Source organism: Vicia villosa, linkage group LG2 (genome assembly GCF_029867415.1).
Source record: "Vicia villosa cultivar HV-30 ecotype Madison, WI linkage group LG2, Vvil1.0, whole genome shotgun sequence".
Taxonomy (NCBI): domain Eukaryota; kingdom Viridiplantae; phylum Streptophyta; class Magnoliopsida; order Fabales; family Fabaceae; genus Vicia; species Vicia villosa.
Genome location: NC_081181.1, coordinates 117,342,097 through 117,362,340, shown reverse-complemented (window position 1 = coordinate 117,362,340; position 20,244 = coordinate 117,342,097). Strand labels below are relative to the sequence as shown.

General features: G+C 32.5%; 2 protein-coding genes across 2 annotated transcripts; one reads left to right on the top strand and one right to left on the bottom strand.

The window, feature by feature from the left end:
* Positions 1 to 10,705: 10,705 nt before the first annotated feature.
* Positions 10,706 to 12,128, bottom strand: LOC131649855 (uncharacterized). The gene is made up of 2 exons (XM_058919605.1): positions 11,527 to 12,128; positions 10,706 to 11,030 (listed from the first exon to the last, which is right to left on the bottom strand). The coding sequence occupies exons 1-2, from the start codon at positions 12,126 to 12,128 to the stop codon at positions 10,706 to 10,708; spliced, it is 927 nt and encodes a 308-aa protein (XP_058775588.1).
* A 4,507-nt stretch (positions 12,129 to 16,635) lies between these two features.
* On the top strand, positions 16,636 to 20,133 carry LOC131651874 (protein NUCLEAR FUSION DEFECTIVE 4-like). The gene is made up of 3 exons (XM_058921597.1): positions 16,636 to 17,028; positions 18,340 to 19,271; positions 19,356 to 20,133. The coding sequence occupies exons 1-3, from the start codon at positions 16,720 to 16,722 to the stop codon at positions 19,840 to 19,842; spliced, it is 1,728 nt and encodes a 575-aa protein (XP_058777580.1). The 5' UTR covers positions 16,636 to 16,719; the 3' UTR covers positions 19,843 to 20,133.
* Positions 20,134 to 20,244: the final 111 nt, after the last annotated feature.

Genomic DNA, 20,244 nt, shown 5'->3' with positions numbered 1-20,244 from the left:
ATTGAGAAATTTTGCAAAGGGGCCTATGGTTTTTTTATGCAAACTTGATCCACAAGCCTTTAGCTTGTCCAAAAACAAAAGGGCACGAAATTTAGCATATTAATTGATTTAATATATTTTTTTATTTCATTTTTATGATTTAATTAAGTATAAAATCAAATATTATGGTAAAATATTGATATAAGCCAAATCCAATCAGTATTAATGGCAAAATATGATATAATTTCGTGACAAATCAAATGGGAAAAGATTGATACATGATTTTGGCAAGAAAGGAAACTTTTTATGCAAGAAACAAAGCAATTTCTCAAAGAAGCAAGATTGGATTCTAGTGGGGTTTTGGACCAAACTTTAACCTAATTTCGTCCCTCTATAAGTACAAAAGACAAGGCACAAGGATTAGGGGAGAAATTCTGGACAAAAACGCACTTGCAAGAACCAAAAAAATCACTCAAGAACTTGAAATTGGTTTTTGAAAATTCGGAGGTTTCAATAAGATTTGAAGGTCTCAAAAGCTTCTCCAAGTAATCCGGAACGTGTGTGGATCGTTTATCTGCTTCAGCACCCCCAGAACGACCTCCTATAAGCCCAGGTAAGTCGCTCTGCATCTTGATTCGATTAGCACATTATATGCATCTTCATGATGTTTTGATCATATGTTATGACTTGTATTGATGTTCAGATCGTGTCTGAATCGTTTGTCTGAAGTTTATGTGCCTTAAACATGTTTTGCCATTAGAGCTCTATCCGAGTTTTAGGGTTTTGGTTTGGGGGTTTTTATCAGGGTTAAAATTAAGGGAAATTGAATGTGTGATTGTTTCCGCATGGCCTAAACGAGAGGATCTCAGGTGGTGCGAACAATTTATGAGCGTGCAGGCCCTAATCGCTATTTTCGAAAGGGGAGGTTTTGCTACAGACCATTTCGAAGCAAAATCGTAGCAATATTTACAATCTTTTGCAGGTCTGGGGAAGGTGACGATGAGTTGTCACGGCCTGGTTCGCCAATTCAAAATTTGGCGCGCGTTTCCATTAGTGTGCGCTGATTTAATATATGTTATTTTGAACGCGTTTGTTATACGCATGATTGGCTCAGCTCAGTTGGTTGGCAAGTGCGTGTGGGAGGGTGAGGTCGCAGGTTCGAGCCTCCCCTTCAGCATATTATTTTTCTTTGAATTTCAACCCCTGATCAAGTGCGCCCCAGATCTCAAGACTTACCATGCGTCCCCAGATCTCACCCTAGAATTCCCACTAGCCTAAGATCTAACGTCCCAATCTGATTCTCTATAACATAAACCTCACAATAACCACACTGAATCATAACCTTAATAAACTTAATAAATTTTAATTATTTTGTTTTATTTTAATTAAAATACTTATTTTTAATATATATTAATTGTATTATAATTATTTTTTATAAAATAAATATATAATGATTATATTAAAAAATTTCAATTTGTTATTCGTGCCGATTAAATCGATTGATCGCTATGGTTAACAATGATTTTAATTAAAATACTATTCAATTAAAATAAAATTCAAACTATATTCGATTAAATGGTTGCAATCATCTTATTGATTGTGATGATTAATCTTGCCTTGTTCTAAATTTAATTTGTTATTATTTGTAATCGTGTTAATCGGTTATGAGAGGTAACAATACAAAATACAATTTATAAAATAATAACAAAACACCTTAATTCATTATTAGTGATAATCGAATCAATCGGTTTGAATTGGTAATGGTGCAAAACCCCTAATCTTTTAACTATGGTGATCAAACCTATTGATCATTGCAGTTAATTGTGCCAAATCAGGGTTGTACGCCCAAACCTTAAAATAATTCTAAAATCCATCCAAAACTACAAAATCATCAAACTACGATAGGCCATTCAAAAAGCCTCTAAAAAACACATCTCTAATCAAATTCAATCCTAATGGCGTACAACCTTCCCCGAACTACGTAGACTATGATCCTCCCTAAGGAGGTACGTAGGCACTTGGCAACAAGGCGAGTCCCCCTCTTCAAAATTCTAATCATGTCATTATAATTCTGTTTGCCATATTTCTTTATGAATCCTGCCATGAAACCCTGATCTTTGAATATTAGCCTTTAGGAAAGGGTTGAGGGTGCCTAACACCTTCCCTCAACCTGATTATAATAACTTACCCTGAATCTCGCATCTGCGTAGGGTTTCCTATTCGCCCTTCAGAATAGGTGGCGACTCGAAATTTAAAATTTTAGGCAGGTTGCTACACATTGTGCTAATAAATGACCTATGAAATAAAAAGTATTTGATACAATATAAAATATATTTAGATACAAATGCAAAATGTGAAATGATTTACTTAACTATAAAATAAACAATAATTATATAAATTTAATTGTATTAAATAATCATAAAAAAAGGAACTTTGAGATGGTATATTATATTAGAATTTATCTTTTGTAGTTAGTATATTTAATTTATTTTCATTTTAATATTGATGATATTTAAAAAAAAAATGTACATTATTTTTTAGTCATAAATATGTGTCTTGTGTATGATTTTTAAAATATATTATAATTATTTTTAGTTATATTAAATAAATAAATAAATAATGTTATGTGATCGCAAGGGGATTAGACTGGACCGAGATGAAATAAATAGATTATTTAAAAGTGTTGTTCAAATACATATAAATCTATAGGGTGGAAATAGACTGGACCGAGATAAGCTTTGTCAAGCTTGAGTCTGGTCTATTAAAAATTTGAAAATTTAAGTATGGTCTATGGCCTATCATAGGCTTATTCTTAGGTCCGAGTCTCGCAATTTCAAATGTCTGGTTGGCCTATTAGCCTACATAAAAGTCTATTTTATTTGAACATTTCTAAATAAAAATTCAATTAAAGTTCAAATAGACTAACAAATTCATAGATCAACGAATTTAAATTCTTATTTGCATTGACTTATTCAAGTTTACCTGTTAACATAAATTTTGTAATATTATGAGTGTGTTTGTTTCAAGTTATAAAATAACAATCCTGAAAATATGATATTGAAAATACAACAATCCAATGTTTGTTTCAATTTTTAAAAAATTATTCTCAGGTGTCTTCTATTCCCGGGAATGTTGTTTACACATGACTTTTATTTTATATTTATTCTCATGTTAAAGGGTGGGAATCTAACATTCCATAGGAATAAAATTTAACTAACTTAACTTCCCACTAATACTCACATTTATTTTTCTTTTCATTTTTATAATTTTTAAATTCAATTAAATTTATAAACATTCTCGGGAAATTCAATTTTTCACCAAACATACCCATAGGAATACTATTCCTAGGAATAACAATCTTGAAAATATAATTCCAATGAATAATATTTTATAATTTGAAACAACCATACTCTATTTGTTTGAGAGAACTTATGAAAATATTTTTTTATACTTTGATAAAAAAATTCAACTTATTTTTCTAAGATTTTCAAGATAACTAAGCTTTACTTTTGTATTTTAATTCAAAATACAAATACAATAATAATAATAATAATAATAATAATAATAATAATAATAATAATAATAATAATAATAATAATAATAATAATAATAATAATAAAGTATTTGTATTTATTTAAAAAAGTCAGTCTGGTAGATTTAAAAGATTCTTTTATGGCTTGTGGTCTTGCCTTTTTAATTAAATAGATTTAAATAAACGTCTAAGTCTTCTATGTAGACTAGACCTATGTAGACTAGGTTGTGGGCTCATCTTATTAATCTGGTGTATTTCTCTATCTATCTATTTAAGGTCTGTTTGGTAGAAATAGCGGTTGACCGATAAGTTAACTATCTTTATAATTTATAGCTGATGGCTGATAGCTTATAGCTTATGGCTAATAGTTGAGATTGATAGCTGATAAACTAATTGTAGTGTTTGGTAAAATTAAATGTTCATGTAACTTATAAAATGACATAAAAGATATATAATATATAATTATTTTATTTTAAATTAAAATAAATTATAAAGGATAAAAATGAATTTTTTAAAAATAATTAGGATAAAAAAGGAAGAAAAAATGATAAGCTATAAGCTAAAATGCTATTTGAAATAGCGTCTGGAAAATAAACTATAAGCTAGCAAAATAAATTATAGATTCAAGATGAAAAGATCGTTACCAAACAGATCTATATTACCATATGAGCTTATAAACTATAAGCTCAAAATTATGTCTACAGAGCCTTAAAATAACGAAAATAGTTGGAATTGACAAATAACAACTTACTGAAAGTAAATAAACACTTATGTTACCACATATGTTAGTTATTTTTCAACAACAAAAAAAATTATTAAAGAAAAAGTTAAAACAAAAAATTTAAGGCTTAAATAATGTTTTCGTCCCCGTAAGTATCCTCATATGTCCATTTCTTGTTCACTTTGGTCCTCATATGCAACAACATGTATATTACATAAATGCTTCAGTATTTAATAAATAATTGTAATATTTGAATGATTAATGCTTCAATATTTAATAAATAATTAAAAATAATTAAAGATTAATAAAAACAAATATATATTTATTTAATACTAATATCAAATAAATATGAAATAGTTAAATATTTAATAAAGTAATTGTTTAATAAACTATATGTTTAATAAACTAAATACTTAATAAACTAATTGTTTGATAAACTAAATATTTAAAATATTAAATATTTGAAATATATTAATCTTTTAACTATGTGGTATAAATATTAATGGTTGAAATATTAAATATTTTATTAAATAGTTTATTTAATAATTAAAATATTATTATATAATATATTTAATGCATTTGGTATTAATTTTTGTTTTGTTCTAAATAAATAATAATATACAGTAATTTATATATTAAATAGTTTAAAAAATTGTAATTATTATTTAACTATATTAATTTATTGTTACAAATTAATTATTTAGCGTTAATTATTATTTATCAATTATTATTTAACTATATTAATTTATTGTTACAAATTAAATATATTAAAATATTTAATAAATAAATTATTTAGCGTTAATATTTATCAACTATTAAATATTATCTAAAATATCAACGCTAATTATTATGTTAATTATTATGTACTTAATCATATCTAAAATCTTAAATATGTACTTAATCATATCTAAAATCTTAAATATTTGTATTATTTATTTTAATTTATTAAATATTTTATTTATTAATTTTTTAAATTGAAGACTAGTAAATACTAAATATTTGAAACATTGCATAGTGAAAATAATATGAAATATTATGTAAAATATTTGCAGTTATTTATTATTGTATATTATTATTTATTAGAACAAAACAAAAATTAATACCAAACCTCAAAATAAAATAAAGTCTATATCAAAAAAATTATCTCATTATGTAATGTATACAAATGAATTGTAAATATATTACCAGTAATAGAAGTGGCTAGGTGAAAAGCCTTTATTGTTGTTAAGCTAAATGTCATGGGTTCAAAACCCCTAAAAAAGATACAGGGACTAAATTCAAAAACGAACTAGCTTTGCAATAAAGATTAAACTGACTGAGGAATAAGAATCAACCGTGGGTACAGTAAAAGTTAACCTCTACTACAAAGTTCGAGTTATCTCTTTTTTTTAGGACAATAATATATCTATTTTTTATTGTACATAAGCTATAAAAAAGTAGTTGACTTTTGTTGAGCAGTTACTAAATTTAATATATAATAATTAATTTAATTATATGAATTAAGTTAAATTAATTATTAATAATATAATTAAACTAATAAAAAAAGTGCAGACGATATATTTTCTTTTTTTATTAGTGGATACTTATACTTGTACCCCTTACCCGTTTCCTTCCTTAAAAAACACACCATGTATGGAGGCCATGATAGATTAAATTCCTCGTATTTTACAGGCAAAACAAACAAGAGCCATGATGTTCTTTGATCTTTATGCAATTTTGGAGTAAGGATTCACTCCATTTCCTAAAAAGAAATGGAGGGTCCATTACTATGATTTTGTGTGCATAAAGTTAAATAATAATAAATATGTGTTACATGTCTTAAAAATACGTGTAATATATCCACAAAACTATAGTAATGGAAAAGAAATGGAGTTTAAGAAATGGAGTGGATCCTTACTCGCAATTTTGAACTCTATGGGAAGGTTGTTGCCAAATACTACCCCACAACATTGTTACATTATAGTTCATATCCCTACAATACAAAATATGTCTTTCGTCTTTAACCTACTGACTTCCATTTCCCACGTCATCAGTGGCATCCCATTTATCTTAGAGTTTAACAGTGATGTGCTAGTTTTACATTGTCATTCAATAAGAATATAATACTTTATTATGTCATATAAATTATTTAAAATTTTTAATCTAATTTGGCAGAATACGCGATTATTATTTGTTGACAGTGTAAAATTAATTTACACTATAAATGCATATCCTATTTTCTCTCTGTTTTAAGTTTAATGGTGATGCACTTATAGTGTAAAATAGTTTTATACTGTCGTCCAATAAGAATATAACATTTTGTCATGTCATATAAGCTAATTCATCAGTTAGATATTCATAATGTCTTTCTACATGGTGATCTTCATGAAACTGTCCATATGTATCAGCCTGTCAAAATTTGATTGGACATTAGTCTAACTAACTTTGAGTTAGTTATGAGTTAGTTGCGTGATTACGTGTCATATCACTAATATCTTTCATTGTATCTATAAAGGCATTGAAGTTATGATTAAATATGAATTTTTCCCACAATCTAACAAGTGGTATTAGGAGCACTGGCTAATGATCAATGTGGGCCTCATTCAATTTAGAAAATCGGTTTCTAGTTTCATGGTGGGAAAAGTCGTTACTTCCGTTACCCCTCATATCGTTTCTTCTGGATCGTTTCCACGGTTGATTCATCAAAGTTCTCGACACCAACAATTCCCAAATTCAATGGATTCTATGATCATTGTGCCATGCTTATGGAGAATTGTCGTGGCGTGAAAATTGAGATTAAGTTATAGATTAACTTAACTCGCAAATAAAGTAAGAGTCATCGCCGATCTTTATTATTTCCAAAGGAATGGGAAAAGAGAGAATAAAACCCAAAGAAGTTTTTAAAACAAAACTATTAAAATAAAGAGAAAAGGGTACGAGAGTTGGTTATGCAAGGAGAATGTATTAGCACCCCTCACATCTGTGGTACTCCACAGGAACCTTTTTGAAAACAATTTGTGTATAAAATAAAGAATTGTGTGGAAAAGATTTATGGGATTAGAAGAACATTTTTTTATGGTTTTTATTTATGCTCGGCAAGACGTCACATTTTATGCCTACATACCCCTTGATTGCAATAGAGAAGTCAGTGCATTTGTAGTTCTTCTCATAAAGAAAACACGATGGTTTGTTTTGATTGATTTTAAATGAAGAGACATTGTGTCATCTTAAAGGAGAAAACTCAACTAGTTAACCATGAATCATGAGAACAGATGGATCTTTGCATCATAAATGAAAGAAGAGCTCCGTCTTGGATAGAGATCAACTAGTATGCCACTAGCTCTATCAAATGGGAAAAAATCAACATCATATCAATCAATATCATGGCGATAGGAGAATTACATCTCCTCTATGATGGTTATTCATGTCTAATCTTTGAGGAAAGAATTTTAAAAGGAAAAGCCAAATGGCAAAAGATATGAATGAGGTTTGTGTTTTGTTATGAGAGTTATCTCAAGTGAGCCTCTTAGGCAAGAAGTACTTGAACATTTCCTCCCTTAATTTTGAAAGAGATTTAATATGCTTAAGTGTCTTAGCAATTATTCAAGAAAAGATTTGACGATCACTCGACAAAGTTAAGGTTTATTGCAAAAGAGTTTAAGTTTGAAAATAAGAAGATTTTTTGAAAAGAGGAAAAAGATTTTTAAATTTAAGAAGATGGGCAAGAGATGAAGGGACTATCATAAAACACAAAGTAAAAGCTAAGGAATAGAAAATTTAACCAAGAAGAAGTCAAACAAATTAATACAAGAATTTTGTTCCTTTGGATTAACCTCAAAGCATAACATCATATGAACCAAAGCACTTGAGTAGATGAATAACCAATAGTCATAAGTTCAAAATAACAATCCAATTAAGCGTGTAAGAGATAAAACTTGAACTTGTCTCAAATGAATTTACATCAGATGAAATTGTATCAGATGAACTTTCAAAGTTTCAAATCAATTGAACACCTGCACACAGGCAAAACAGCTAGACAAACCAAGCAACCAACAGATAAAATTCGAAGGTCTCTGATACATTGGTATAAGATGAAAAGTTGAAAGTCAAGATTCTAGGCCTAAGTCCAAAGGTGTAACTCCTTGAGCAAGGGTTAGTAGCCATTGTAACACCCTTCTAAACCCCGCGGAAATTAATAAAATAATTCAGAGTAAAACATGAAAACAAGGGTGCCACAATTCCAATTAAAACAAATTTATCATAACTTCATTGTCATGCTTTCACTAAGGAACAATTCATCATAATACATAAACATCTCATGTTAACACAGCGGAAAATTCATCATACGGATAAGCATAACGTCATATATTATCCCACAGAATTAATACAATAACAACACGATAGAGTATCATCATAAACTCTAAACTAGCGATCCCCCAGTGTTACAATATCAGAGCATGACACCTGACGCTACACTAATACACTGACTTATGAGCTAATCCTCACCAAGTCGAAAGCAGCTATCCTCAATCTGAAAATGTCAACAGTAAGGGTGAGTCTCATCACAGTTAACAAATGTTATTGCATCTTAAATAACAACACATCATAGTTATATCATTCACCCAATTTCATCATATTCAGATTATCAGGAACGTCCATCATTTACACAATGCCAACAGAAAATCATACTCAACATTAATTCAACAAAACACGCAACCAACACATCATCAATATTTATAACACTGGAATACTTCCAATCATGTTATAAAAGTATGCATATGTATGAACGGACACTATGCATGTGGTACCAACCTCATCAAATGGGAATAACCCATGACCGATCCAACATCATCAAGATACGGCCCTGCCAGCACAGATTCCACACAATGGGAATCATGCCCTTCATTGATCTAACACACCCTTATGGATACAGTATCATCAATGAACATGAATGAATGCAAACATACATGAACATACTTATACCATCGTCAAGTCTAATGAGTAACATCGTCAAATACTCATTTCATCATCATCATCAACATCATCATCATCATCATCATCATCAAAGTATGTTTATATACATTAGCATCATTCAAATACAATCAATCATAATCATCATCATTAAAGAACATACATGTGTCCACATCAATCATCATCATCAATAAGAAGAACACACATGTATCCACATCATTCCACAATAAACAATCATCATCATATAATTCTCAACAAATCATCACATCATAATGTTTTTCAAAACAACATCTTATATTGTCACATTTCATCATATATGTCAACAATACATCATCCAATTAAACAAATCGTCACATGATTAATATTTCAACATAGCATGTATTTAACACATCTCATCACATATATGTACAATACATCATTCACCAAGAAATAAAAATCATGTTTAAAAATATTTGGATTCACACCTCATTCCATCATTTAAACACGTAGACCATCTCGTAAGATTCATCGTGCTCGAAACGACACTAAAAACAGACCTACGGTTCGAAAGTTACACATCATTTAACTTTTCCAAGAAAACAACCATCGCTACAGCACGCGGCGCAACCAAGATTCGCGGCGCGACCTGAACCACACAAACGAGTTCACGGCGCAACATATGCACGCGGTGCGAAACGAGAAAATAAGTACGCCTTCGCGGCGCCAACACTGGGACGCGGCGCGACTGGCGATTTCACAGACTTTCGGGTCTGCGTCAGATCCTGCAATCTCGCCCAATTTGAGTCCAAAACTAACTCCAAACATCATATACAGGCAGTTAATCATCAATTGCATCATTATTCATCATCGCACATCAAAACAACACATAAATCAATCAATAATCCATGCAATTTTCATCAATTCATAACCTCCCCAAACCTAACATATAATCCAATTGACTCAACAACATCCCTAATCAATATTATCATCTAAGAACACGATAATAGATGATAACCAGAGAGTCCCCCCTTACCTTAGCCAAAGATTCTTGATTGGTTCTTTTCCTCTTTGTTCCTCTTCACGTACCAGCTTTCCAATCTCTCATCTCCTCTGCTCTGCTTTTCACGTTCCTTTTTCCTTTCTCCCAATTTTCCTTATTATTTATAAAAAATAACATTTTAATTAGTAAAAGGCTTTACTAACATAGCACCCCCTCTTTACTAACACCACACTTGGCCCAATAGCCCATCTCATAATTCTTTCCAAATAATTCCACAAAATACCGAATAATTCCAAATAATAATTTAATTTCCGATTAAACTAAAATTAGAAAATATGGGGTGTTACAGCCATAGTCCAATTCCACAATTAAGTCTTTTAGGGTTTTTTCTTTATTAAATAAATAAAATGTCCAAGTAAAATAAAAGAGCATAAACAAAAAAATAGTATGAAATGTAGTGCTAAAGATAAATTGCATAAAGTTAAGTCAAGAATTAAAGTGTATTAAGTAAAAATTTGCACAATAACATGGTTAATTATTAATGTTAAAAAAATTCTGCAGCAATTCGGTCAGTTAAGGCACTGCACCTAGGACATAATCCAACTTGGGAATCTTTGTTTTTGCATCGAAACAAGAAATCCAACAGATCTTTGTCCATCCTAGGGTACATATCAGCAAGTTGAACTTGGGGACTTTCCCCAGTGCTCTCTTCCAGCATATTATCAGGTAGTTCAGTCAGCTCCACCATGTTGATGTTGACAAGATCAACAAACAGAGCATCTTCTTGCTTAAGTGGGTCAGTGTCGATTTTCATCCTTCTGGCAGCAAATTTCAGTCGACCCTCTTGCAGTGATTTTTGGACCAGATCCCTGAAAAGAAAACATTAAGAGGTTGAATGCCCAAGATAATTGTGATATTTACAAAAACCTCTCTTTTGTCGTTGTTCTAATGGTGGCAATTTAGCATTTGGGGGTACTAAAATTTGACCATCTTTAACTAAGACATCGAAAATTACCTTGCATTTACTAATATCAAAAGTATAAGTTTTCGCAGGAAATTTCGAATTGTTATCGACAGAGACATTCTTTCCTTTCAACAGAAACAACGATTTACATTTGTACGCTGGCCCTGGTTTCATTTCGGCCAGATCAATCTCTGCCTCTGTTGGTCAGATGTAATCAGCTTCATATATAGGGTCTGTGTCATCGTAGTCAACATATGCTACTTTTTCTTTCTTAGCCTTGGCCTTGGTGTGCCTGACTTTTTCTAGTCGTAGGCGTTCAAGGTGTCGAACCCTATCAGCTAACTGCGACATACTCTTGACAAAAGTTGGGTCTATTTTCTTTCGAATGGAATAGTCTAAACCTTCTGCAGCCATTTAGGTAATCGTCAATGGTGTCTGCAAACCTCCTCTTGATGTTCGACAGTTCGACCAGACTAATTTTCGAATGTCCCTCATAAAATTGCTCGTGGAAGAGTTTTTCTAGTTTTGGCCATGAGTCGACAGAATTTGGAGGTAGCGTGGTGAACCATGTGAACGCAACCTTGGTGAGAGATGATGGAAAATATTTTACTCTGAGACTTTCGTTGTTTGCCATATCTCCTGATTCAGTCAGATATTTGGCAATGTGTTCGACCGTCGATTCACCAGTCTCTCCTCCGAATTTGGTATACTTGGGTATTTTCCAGCCTCTAGGGTTTTCTGTCTGCACAATGTATTCAGCTAACGAGGAAGAGTATGTTGGCCTTTGTAGTGGGGTATTCAGTCCATTTCTGGCCATAATCCTTTCGATAATCGTAGTTAGATTATTTTCTATGGCCGCTTCTTCATGTTGATATTGTTCGACGAACTGATCAGCGTCTTGTTGTCGATTCACCATCACGACTTGCTGGTGTCTCCCTCGTACTCCACCTTGACTTGGTCGTAGTCTGGGAATTTGATTCTGTTGCACTGTTTCATCATCCATTTATCTTCTCTTGCAGGTGTATGCATAACAATCTGCCTATGGGCTTGAGGGGATTGTCGATCAGATGTCTGAGGTGCCCCCAGGAAGTTGCATAGTCGGGTGAGTTGATCGACCACCTGTCTATTCGACTCTACTGATTCCTGCACTATAGGATTAAAAACAGTTCCCATTTGGTTAGTCAACCTATTCACCAACTCATGATTGCTATCATCCATCTATTGCCTAAGCACAGCTACGGACGTATTCGACAAAGGCACAACTTTGTTCTGGTTTGCCCTGTTCTGAGTGCCTGGCGTGGATCCTTATGTGTCTGATACTAACGCAGGACTTGATGTCGACTGACTTCCAACCATTAAGGAATACGGTATTCCATACATGGGGTCAGTGGTCCCAAAATGAGGCAAATTAGGTCGAAATGGTGAGAAAGCAGTTCCCCTTGCTCCAGTACCTCCTGGTGGGATTACAAGGGTATCTGCTGTCCCTGTTCTCGTAACGGGTGCTTCTGTCGATGCACCAGTCACTTGCTTAACTGGGTTAATCACCGTATTTGAAGACTCCAAAGAATAAAGGGGTACTTCATCGACTTTATTTGGGTTAGGAGGGTTTGTCATCCTAGACCTAACCTTTTTAGGTGGGTTTTGATATTGTTTCCCACTCCTAAGTTTCATACATATAAAAGACGAAAAAATTCAGCACGATAGTCCCACTGGGCGTGCCATTTTGTTTACTGTGGAAATTGGTAAACAACCGCTGGTCATCCCAATGCCTCGAAACTAAGGGTTACTCGCAAGATCGACCAGTTGATCTTAAGACCACGTGCCAAAATTTGAGATTGTATCTGTCTTTTCGAAATGCTTGCCTAAGAAACGGTTTTCTAAGGCTGATAACAAACACAATGTTTTTCCACACTAATGTCAGATTCGACCGACAGGTGACTCGTGACCGACGGGACGAACCTAGACCTAAAATTTTTTAGTGAAAGTATGAGCGTTCTGGCTCTGACCTTCTGGGGTAACTCGTGACCACCAGATAGCGTCGACTCAGAAGTTGTTCTCTGATAGCAACAACCAGTTTCAGTTTACTTGATTGAAGTAACGATCAAGAGACAAAGTAAATGTTGGTTAAAGAACACAATAAAGATAAAGGGTTCGAAGCGTACCATTAAAAAGTAAAGGGATTGCATTGAAAATAAAGATGGTGATTCACATACATCAGAACTCTCAGCAACTCTTGTTTCCTTAGGGGCGGAAATTGGGCAGAGTGTAAGCAAGCAGTTTGATCGTAATAGTGAACACACCTTTTCTACATTATTCTGGCCTATTTACAGGCTTTACATAAGGTAACTTCCTAGCATAATCTACGGCTAAGATTTAAAACTGGCACCAACTACTTTGTAAGATCTTTCTCTGTTTTTGGCGCCTATGACACACGATTTTGGTCTGGTAACCGTTTCTTAACATTTCAAACTTTTGAATTTTGAATTCTCGCGCTGCAGCAACTTCCGGTAACTGCATCTAGTTTCGACGCGTTCCTTACAATTGAAGACTTGGTCTGAAAATCTTCTAAGTATGGAATCCTTACATTCGACTTTCGCTTTCTACTTCGACTTCAGATGATTTCGGCACCATTCTCTGTCGATATTTACTTAATTTTTCTCTTATAAATTTCTTGTTAGAATGTGAAAGCCTTCTACTGATGACACGTGTCTTACTTTGTCTCTAGAGCTTTTCTAAGATAACACAAGCATAACAAGAATTAAAATGCAATTAAATGCATAGAAAATATTTTTTTTAAATGAAAATAAAAGGTAAAATATCAAAGTATATTCAAAACATTAAATAAAATTCAAATGAGACCATAGAAAAATAAGAAATGATCAATAATATTTTTTGAAATTTTTTGGTAATTTTTGCAATCATAAAATCATTTTTAAAAAATTTAAAATCAAGCAAAATATCAAAAATAAGTGAAAAATAGTAAAGTCAAAAATAAAAATATGAAAAATAAGAATAATAAGAAGAAAAATCAGAGATAAATTTTAAAATTATTTTGGTATTTTTTTTCTTAAAATGAGAGAGATAATGATTTTTGAAGTTAAAAACAATTTAAATCAAAATCTGAAAAATAAAATAAAACCAAAAAGGTCTGAGGCATTAGATTCAATCCACTTAACCAGCGTGGCAAATCCAAAGGTCCGGAAGTATGAATGTATGGTGGAGGTGAATCAACACACGCGTATGCAAGTAGAAAAGTCACTCCAATAAGAACATTTCATTTGGTGTGTTTTCACTGGTTGAAGATGACACCTCATCATCTGCAACCTCCAGCCAATAAAAATAACCATAAAACGTTTGAAAATCGTGATCTCTCAAATGGAAACATGAAACACTCAGATTAACACCATTGAATTCATCTTTTCATCGCGAATTCAACCATATCGACCACATAAATTTATATTAACTAAGCTAAGAGAATTTAGAGAAAACTTGTGGCATTTGTGAAAATTCAAAACAAGATTAAATGATGAAAACTCAATGAATAACAAATTTAAAAGAAGCATGGGAATCAGGGAGTCAATAGCTTCATAATGACCAAGGTTTGAAGCAAATGGAAGTATGTAACTACTTGTACCAAGTGTGCTCAAAACTGGTAATTCTGGTATGACAGACTCGGATGTCAATCCCGATGTCAAGACATTTGATCTGTTATTAATGTAGCACAAGCATAATAGAAGGATCCCTCATTATTTAATTACTCTAAGAAAAGAGTCAATGAGACTTGGGATCACACACGTTCAGTAGACATAACCAGATTATAATTTTTACCTAGTTCTATTTAGGGACAGCTAACACTTCTGAACCTGATGTTATGAACAAAGTCATAACATTCATAACTGAACAAACAATGCAGAAGATAAATAACACAGTTAATTGTTAACATAGTTAATTGTTAACCTAGTTCGGTCTAACTACCTACTCTGGGGGCTACCAAGCCAGGAAGAAGATTTCACTATCAGTAGTACTATTTTATGTAAACAACCTCTGGTTTACAGATAAACAACCTCTAGTTTACCTAGTCACTACCCAATGCAACCTTTATCTCAGAACTCCATCCAAGACAAGAGAACCTCTGCTCACTCCCTAGTGATACCTAACTGTTACAACCCTGCAACAGCTATTTACACAATTAACAATGAACACATACTTGATCTTGCTTCACAGCTTCAATCAAGTTTACAATACTCAACTCTTACCTACAGGTTTCGAGTGAGGACAATCACTTCTCTAACCTACAGGTTTCGAGAAGGACAAGGCAGCCATCCCACAACCTGGGTGGTCTACCTATAGAAATCCTAATGACTACATCGTTAAAAACAAGGTTTTCTATCTACAAACTAGGTTACAAAGTTTCCTATTTATAACCTGATCCCAATTGGATTTGGGCTTACAAATTGCAGCACTCCTTGCTGTTACAAATATGCAGAAATATTCTGCTACAAATAAGGTCTTTTAATCATGAGTTTCTTAAATTAGAAACTGTTGAATCTTCAATCTTCTGATCTGATTCTTCCTGAATCTTCAATCTTCTGATCTGATTCTTCAATTATTCTTTTGACCTTTAAATACGCGCCACATAGGATTACATAATATTCACATAGAATATTCTGTATCTGTTAAGTGCAAACTGAATCTTCCTTCCAGTTCTGCAGGCGCGATGTCATGAGTTGATGTCATGACATTCCATCTAACATCTTGCTTAACTTGTTTTGTTCGTTTTAAACTTGCAAGATTCACATTAATATTATGTTTTGCTGCTATTATGTTTTAGCCAAACATAGATGCCAATCAGCCAATAAAAGCACTAACAAAAACCTTCTGAAAACTGACTTGGGAAGCTTTTAATAGTGCATGATTTTTCTTGCTTTTGATCTTGTTAGCTTCACTAAAGTTCAAGGAAGCTTGAGGAATGTGAAATTTGGCTTGTGAAAGGGTGTGGATATGAAAACGAAACTTATAAATTCAGAGTTCAAATGAGATCTGAACAGGAGTAATTTGGCTATCAAAAGCTTGTAAAATAAAGAGGGGAATGTCCCTATTTATAAGAGAAGGTGATGCAATGTTGAAAAGCGTCAATGACTGGTAAAAAAAATTTAAAATATCAATCTTCTTTAACTATATAAACTTAAGATGTTTGGATTTTCTATTGCCATTGTCTCCGACTCTTACTACTGCTCCATATCACATTTAGTGTTGTTCAAAGGACTATAGAGAAAAAAATTGGAGAAGATCTATATCAAACTTAAGTAAGTTAGATTCATAAACTCATTAAAAATATTAATTAGTAAATATTTTAAAAAATTCTCATAAAAAACTTTTTTAACCAAAATATGTTTATTTAGTTGAGACCAAAATAATAATTAGAGATTCTGTGGGGGCAGTTTCTGATATTTTATTATTACAGAGAAGAAAAAGAAACAAAATCTAAACCAACAAAATATATTAGAGAGGCCACGTAGTAACACTCTTTCACACACCAACCAACCACTTTTCTCTCCACTGAGTCTGGAAGAGATAATAGAAACAGAGAATCAATGGCAGGACAATCCCGAAAATGGATGATACTCATAGCAACAATCTGGATTCAAGCATTCACCGGAACCAATTTCGATTTCTCATCCTACTCCTCCACCATGAAATCCGTACTCAAAATCTCCCAAGTTCAACTCAACTACCTCGCAACCGCTAGTGATATGGGTAAGGTTTTTGGATGGTCTTCTGGTCTCGCTCTCATGTATCTTCCACTCTCGGTTGTTATGTTCATTGCTGCTGCTATGGGGTTGGTTGGTTATGGTCTTCAGTTTCTTCTCATCAATAACGTCGTCACTTTGCCTTACTTTCTGGTTCGTTCCTTTTCATTATCCCTCTATTTCTCATTTTTGATAATTTTTTATTTATTATTGGTTTAGTTTAAATTAATTATTAATTAGTGGTTTAATTTAAATTCAGTGTGTGTGATTTGGCAGTTAAGAAACACTCATATGGTTTTTGAAATTCTTAATAGGGGATTCAGTTTTTTTATTCATTGAATGGTTGGTTGTTGTAGTGGGGTACTATTTTTTATTCTAGTTAGTTCTATATGGGTCATAATTTAAGATTTTTTTGCATATATAAACCAAATATTTATTACTTCCTAATTTAGTAACTTGCAAAATATATTCTTCTAAAATAATTAATTTTTTTTATTTTTTAATATAGTATTAATTTTTTCCTCCTAATATTAATTTTTAATATACTACTTAATTTAATTTAGCTTTAGTTAAAAAAAAAGCTTTAAATAAATCAGTAAATTTCAATTCAACCGATAAAATCTTATAATGCTAGATTGAACGTTGTCATCAGATTTCAAACCTTATTTGAATTTTGAAATTAAATATCTGAGGTCGGAATTTTACCGCATTCATATTGTCAAGAAATTACTAACCGTTAGATCTTAATCATATGGCTTAAAAAAACAAATTTAATTTTTTTTAAATCATCAATTTTAAATCAGAACCAACCGATCTTGTGTTATCACTATTTCCTCGCCATACCAAAGAATGTAAATAATAATAGTAATGTGTGTTAATTGTTTTTCAAATTTTAAATATCAAGAAATATACTAGGAATAATGCACTTGGTTGGACATGATGTGTGGCCACAAACCATCGATTAATGGAAATGGTTTGTCAAGAAAAAACTGTCTTTTTGTCTTTTTTTTTCTTTATTGCTGACAAGATTCCAAAGGCGTATCTTGAAAAAAATTGTAATTTTTAACTTGTTTTGAATTTGAACGGACGGTGTATTTTCTGAATAATAAGAGTAACATGATTAATTTATTTATTTTTTACTTAAGTGTAACGTTGTTATGAAGTAATAGCTTGTTTCCTTAAAATTCTTATATGTCATTTTCATTTCAAATCACGTTTTGTACGTTCTGGTGGTCCCAACCTCCAAGCTCTCTGGTGTTCACATGTTATTATTATACATACATACATACGTACAATAATATAAATAATGATAATGATAGATTCTCTTGAAAAAATAGTGATAATGATTAATGATATAGATTCACATGTTATTATTATACATAATTGTATTTTTCATAAAAGCTTCTGAATTTTAAGGAAAATTACAGTGAAGTTAACTAGCTTTTTTTACTTTTCATGTTTCAGGTTTTTCTTCTGTGTCTGTTAAGTGGCTGCAGCATTTGTTGGTTCAACACAGTATGTTTTGTTCTCTGCATTAAAAATTTCCCAGTTAACAGACCCTTGGCATTATCACTCACTGTGAGTTTCAATGGTGTAAGTGCAGCACTTTATACACTAGCGGCAAATTCGATAAACCCTTCATCAGATCAGCTTTATCTTCTCCTAAACGCACTTGTTCCTCTTCTCACTTCGTTCGCAGCATTACTTCCAATTCTTCGCCAGCCGCCTTTATCAGATACTCATTCTCCGCATGCTGCTCGTCAGAACTCGGTTATATTTCTAACGTTGAACATTTTAGCGGTTTTTACTGGAATTTATCTTCTTATCTTTGCGTCATCGGCTTCTGATGAAGCTATGTCGAGGATTTACTTTAGTGGAGCTCTTGTACTTTTGATATCGCCGCTATGTATTCCTGGTGTTATATATGCTAGAGATTGGTTTCGTCATGCTCTTCATTCGAGCCTTCGGGTTGAAAGCTCTAGCTTCATTCTTGTTCATGTTAATGATCTTGAGCTTCATAAGGAACTCCTTACGCGTCAGAATAGCGCTCGGAGTGTCAGCAATGGAGATAGTCAACGCCTGCTTGGTGAAAATAGGAATGGAATTCAGAGGGCGAAAAGTAGTGATGTGAATTGTGACAAGTTTTTTGGGCAGGATCAATTAGAAATGCTGGGAGAAGAACACTCAGCTGCGGTTCTACTCAAAAGGTTGGATTTTTGGCTGTACTATGTCGCATACTTTTGTGGAGGTACTATTGGTCTTGTTTACAGCAATAATCTTGGACAGATAGCTCAATCTTTAGGCCACAGTACAAGAACATCGACCCTTGTCACACTGTATTCATCGTTTTCCTTCTTTGGCCGCTTGCTCTCAGCCACGCCAGACTATATTCGAAAGTAAGTATTCCTTGGACTTATCTTCTAATATAAATGATCTGTACATAAATGATGAGACTGACACTAAAATTTTCTGCAATGCAGCAAGTTCTATTGTGCAAGAACAGGATGGCTAACCATTGCACTTTTACCAACACCGATTGCATTTATCTTGCTGGCTTCATCAGATAGTGCCATGGCACTTGATGTAGGCACTGCGCTAATTGGTTTGAGCTCAGGTTTCATATTTGCAGCTGCAGTGGCAGTTACATCTGAGCTATTTGGACCCAACAGTTTGAGTGTCAATCACAACATCCTCATCACAAATATTCCAATTGGATCCCTTCTCTATGGTTTTATGGCTGCAACAGTTTATGACGCTAATGCTATCTCGGCACCTGGAAATAAAAACATGATAATCTCTAATTCACTCGTGTGCATGGGAAGACAGTGCTATTTCTGGACATTTATATGGTGGGGATGCATATCTATCATAGGATTAGTTTCTAGTATGCTGCTATTCTTAAGAACCAAACACGCTTATGATTGTTTCGAGAGACACCGTATTTCAGCACAACCGACTTTGTCTTAACTTTTGACACTGCAAGGATGTGAATATAAGTTACATAATTGTTGATAACAGAAAAGATCGGCATGTATAGGACATGATTTTGGAGGCAGAAAGAGTAAGGATTTTGGTTCTATTCTCCACAACGCAAGAAGCAATTAAAATATTGAAGAAAATATGAATTTTTTGAGTCTGTGACTTTGGGACGAAGTGGACAGATACATACTCTACTTTGTAAGTTTTATATGTTTTCTGAAGTTACAGACTGTGAATTGATTCACAATTTAACTTTGTTATATATTAATCCCTTTATTCCCTTTTAGTTGTCACTTTTGTAGAAAATTCTGGTTTCAATTTATTTATCATTTTCAAAGTTCAAATATTCAATGCAACATTAATTATTGTTTCCTCAATAATACTCTTAAC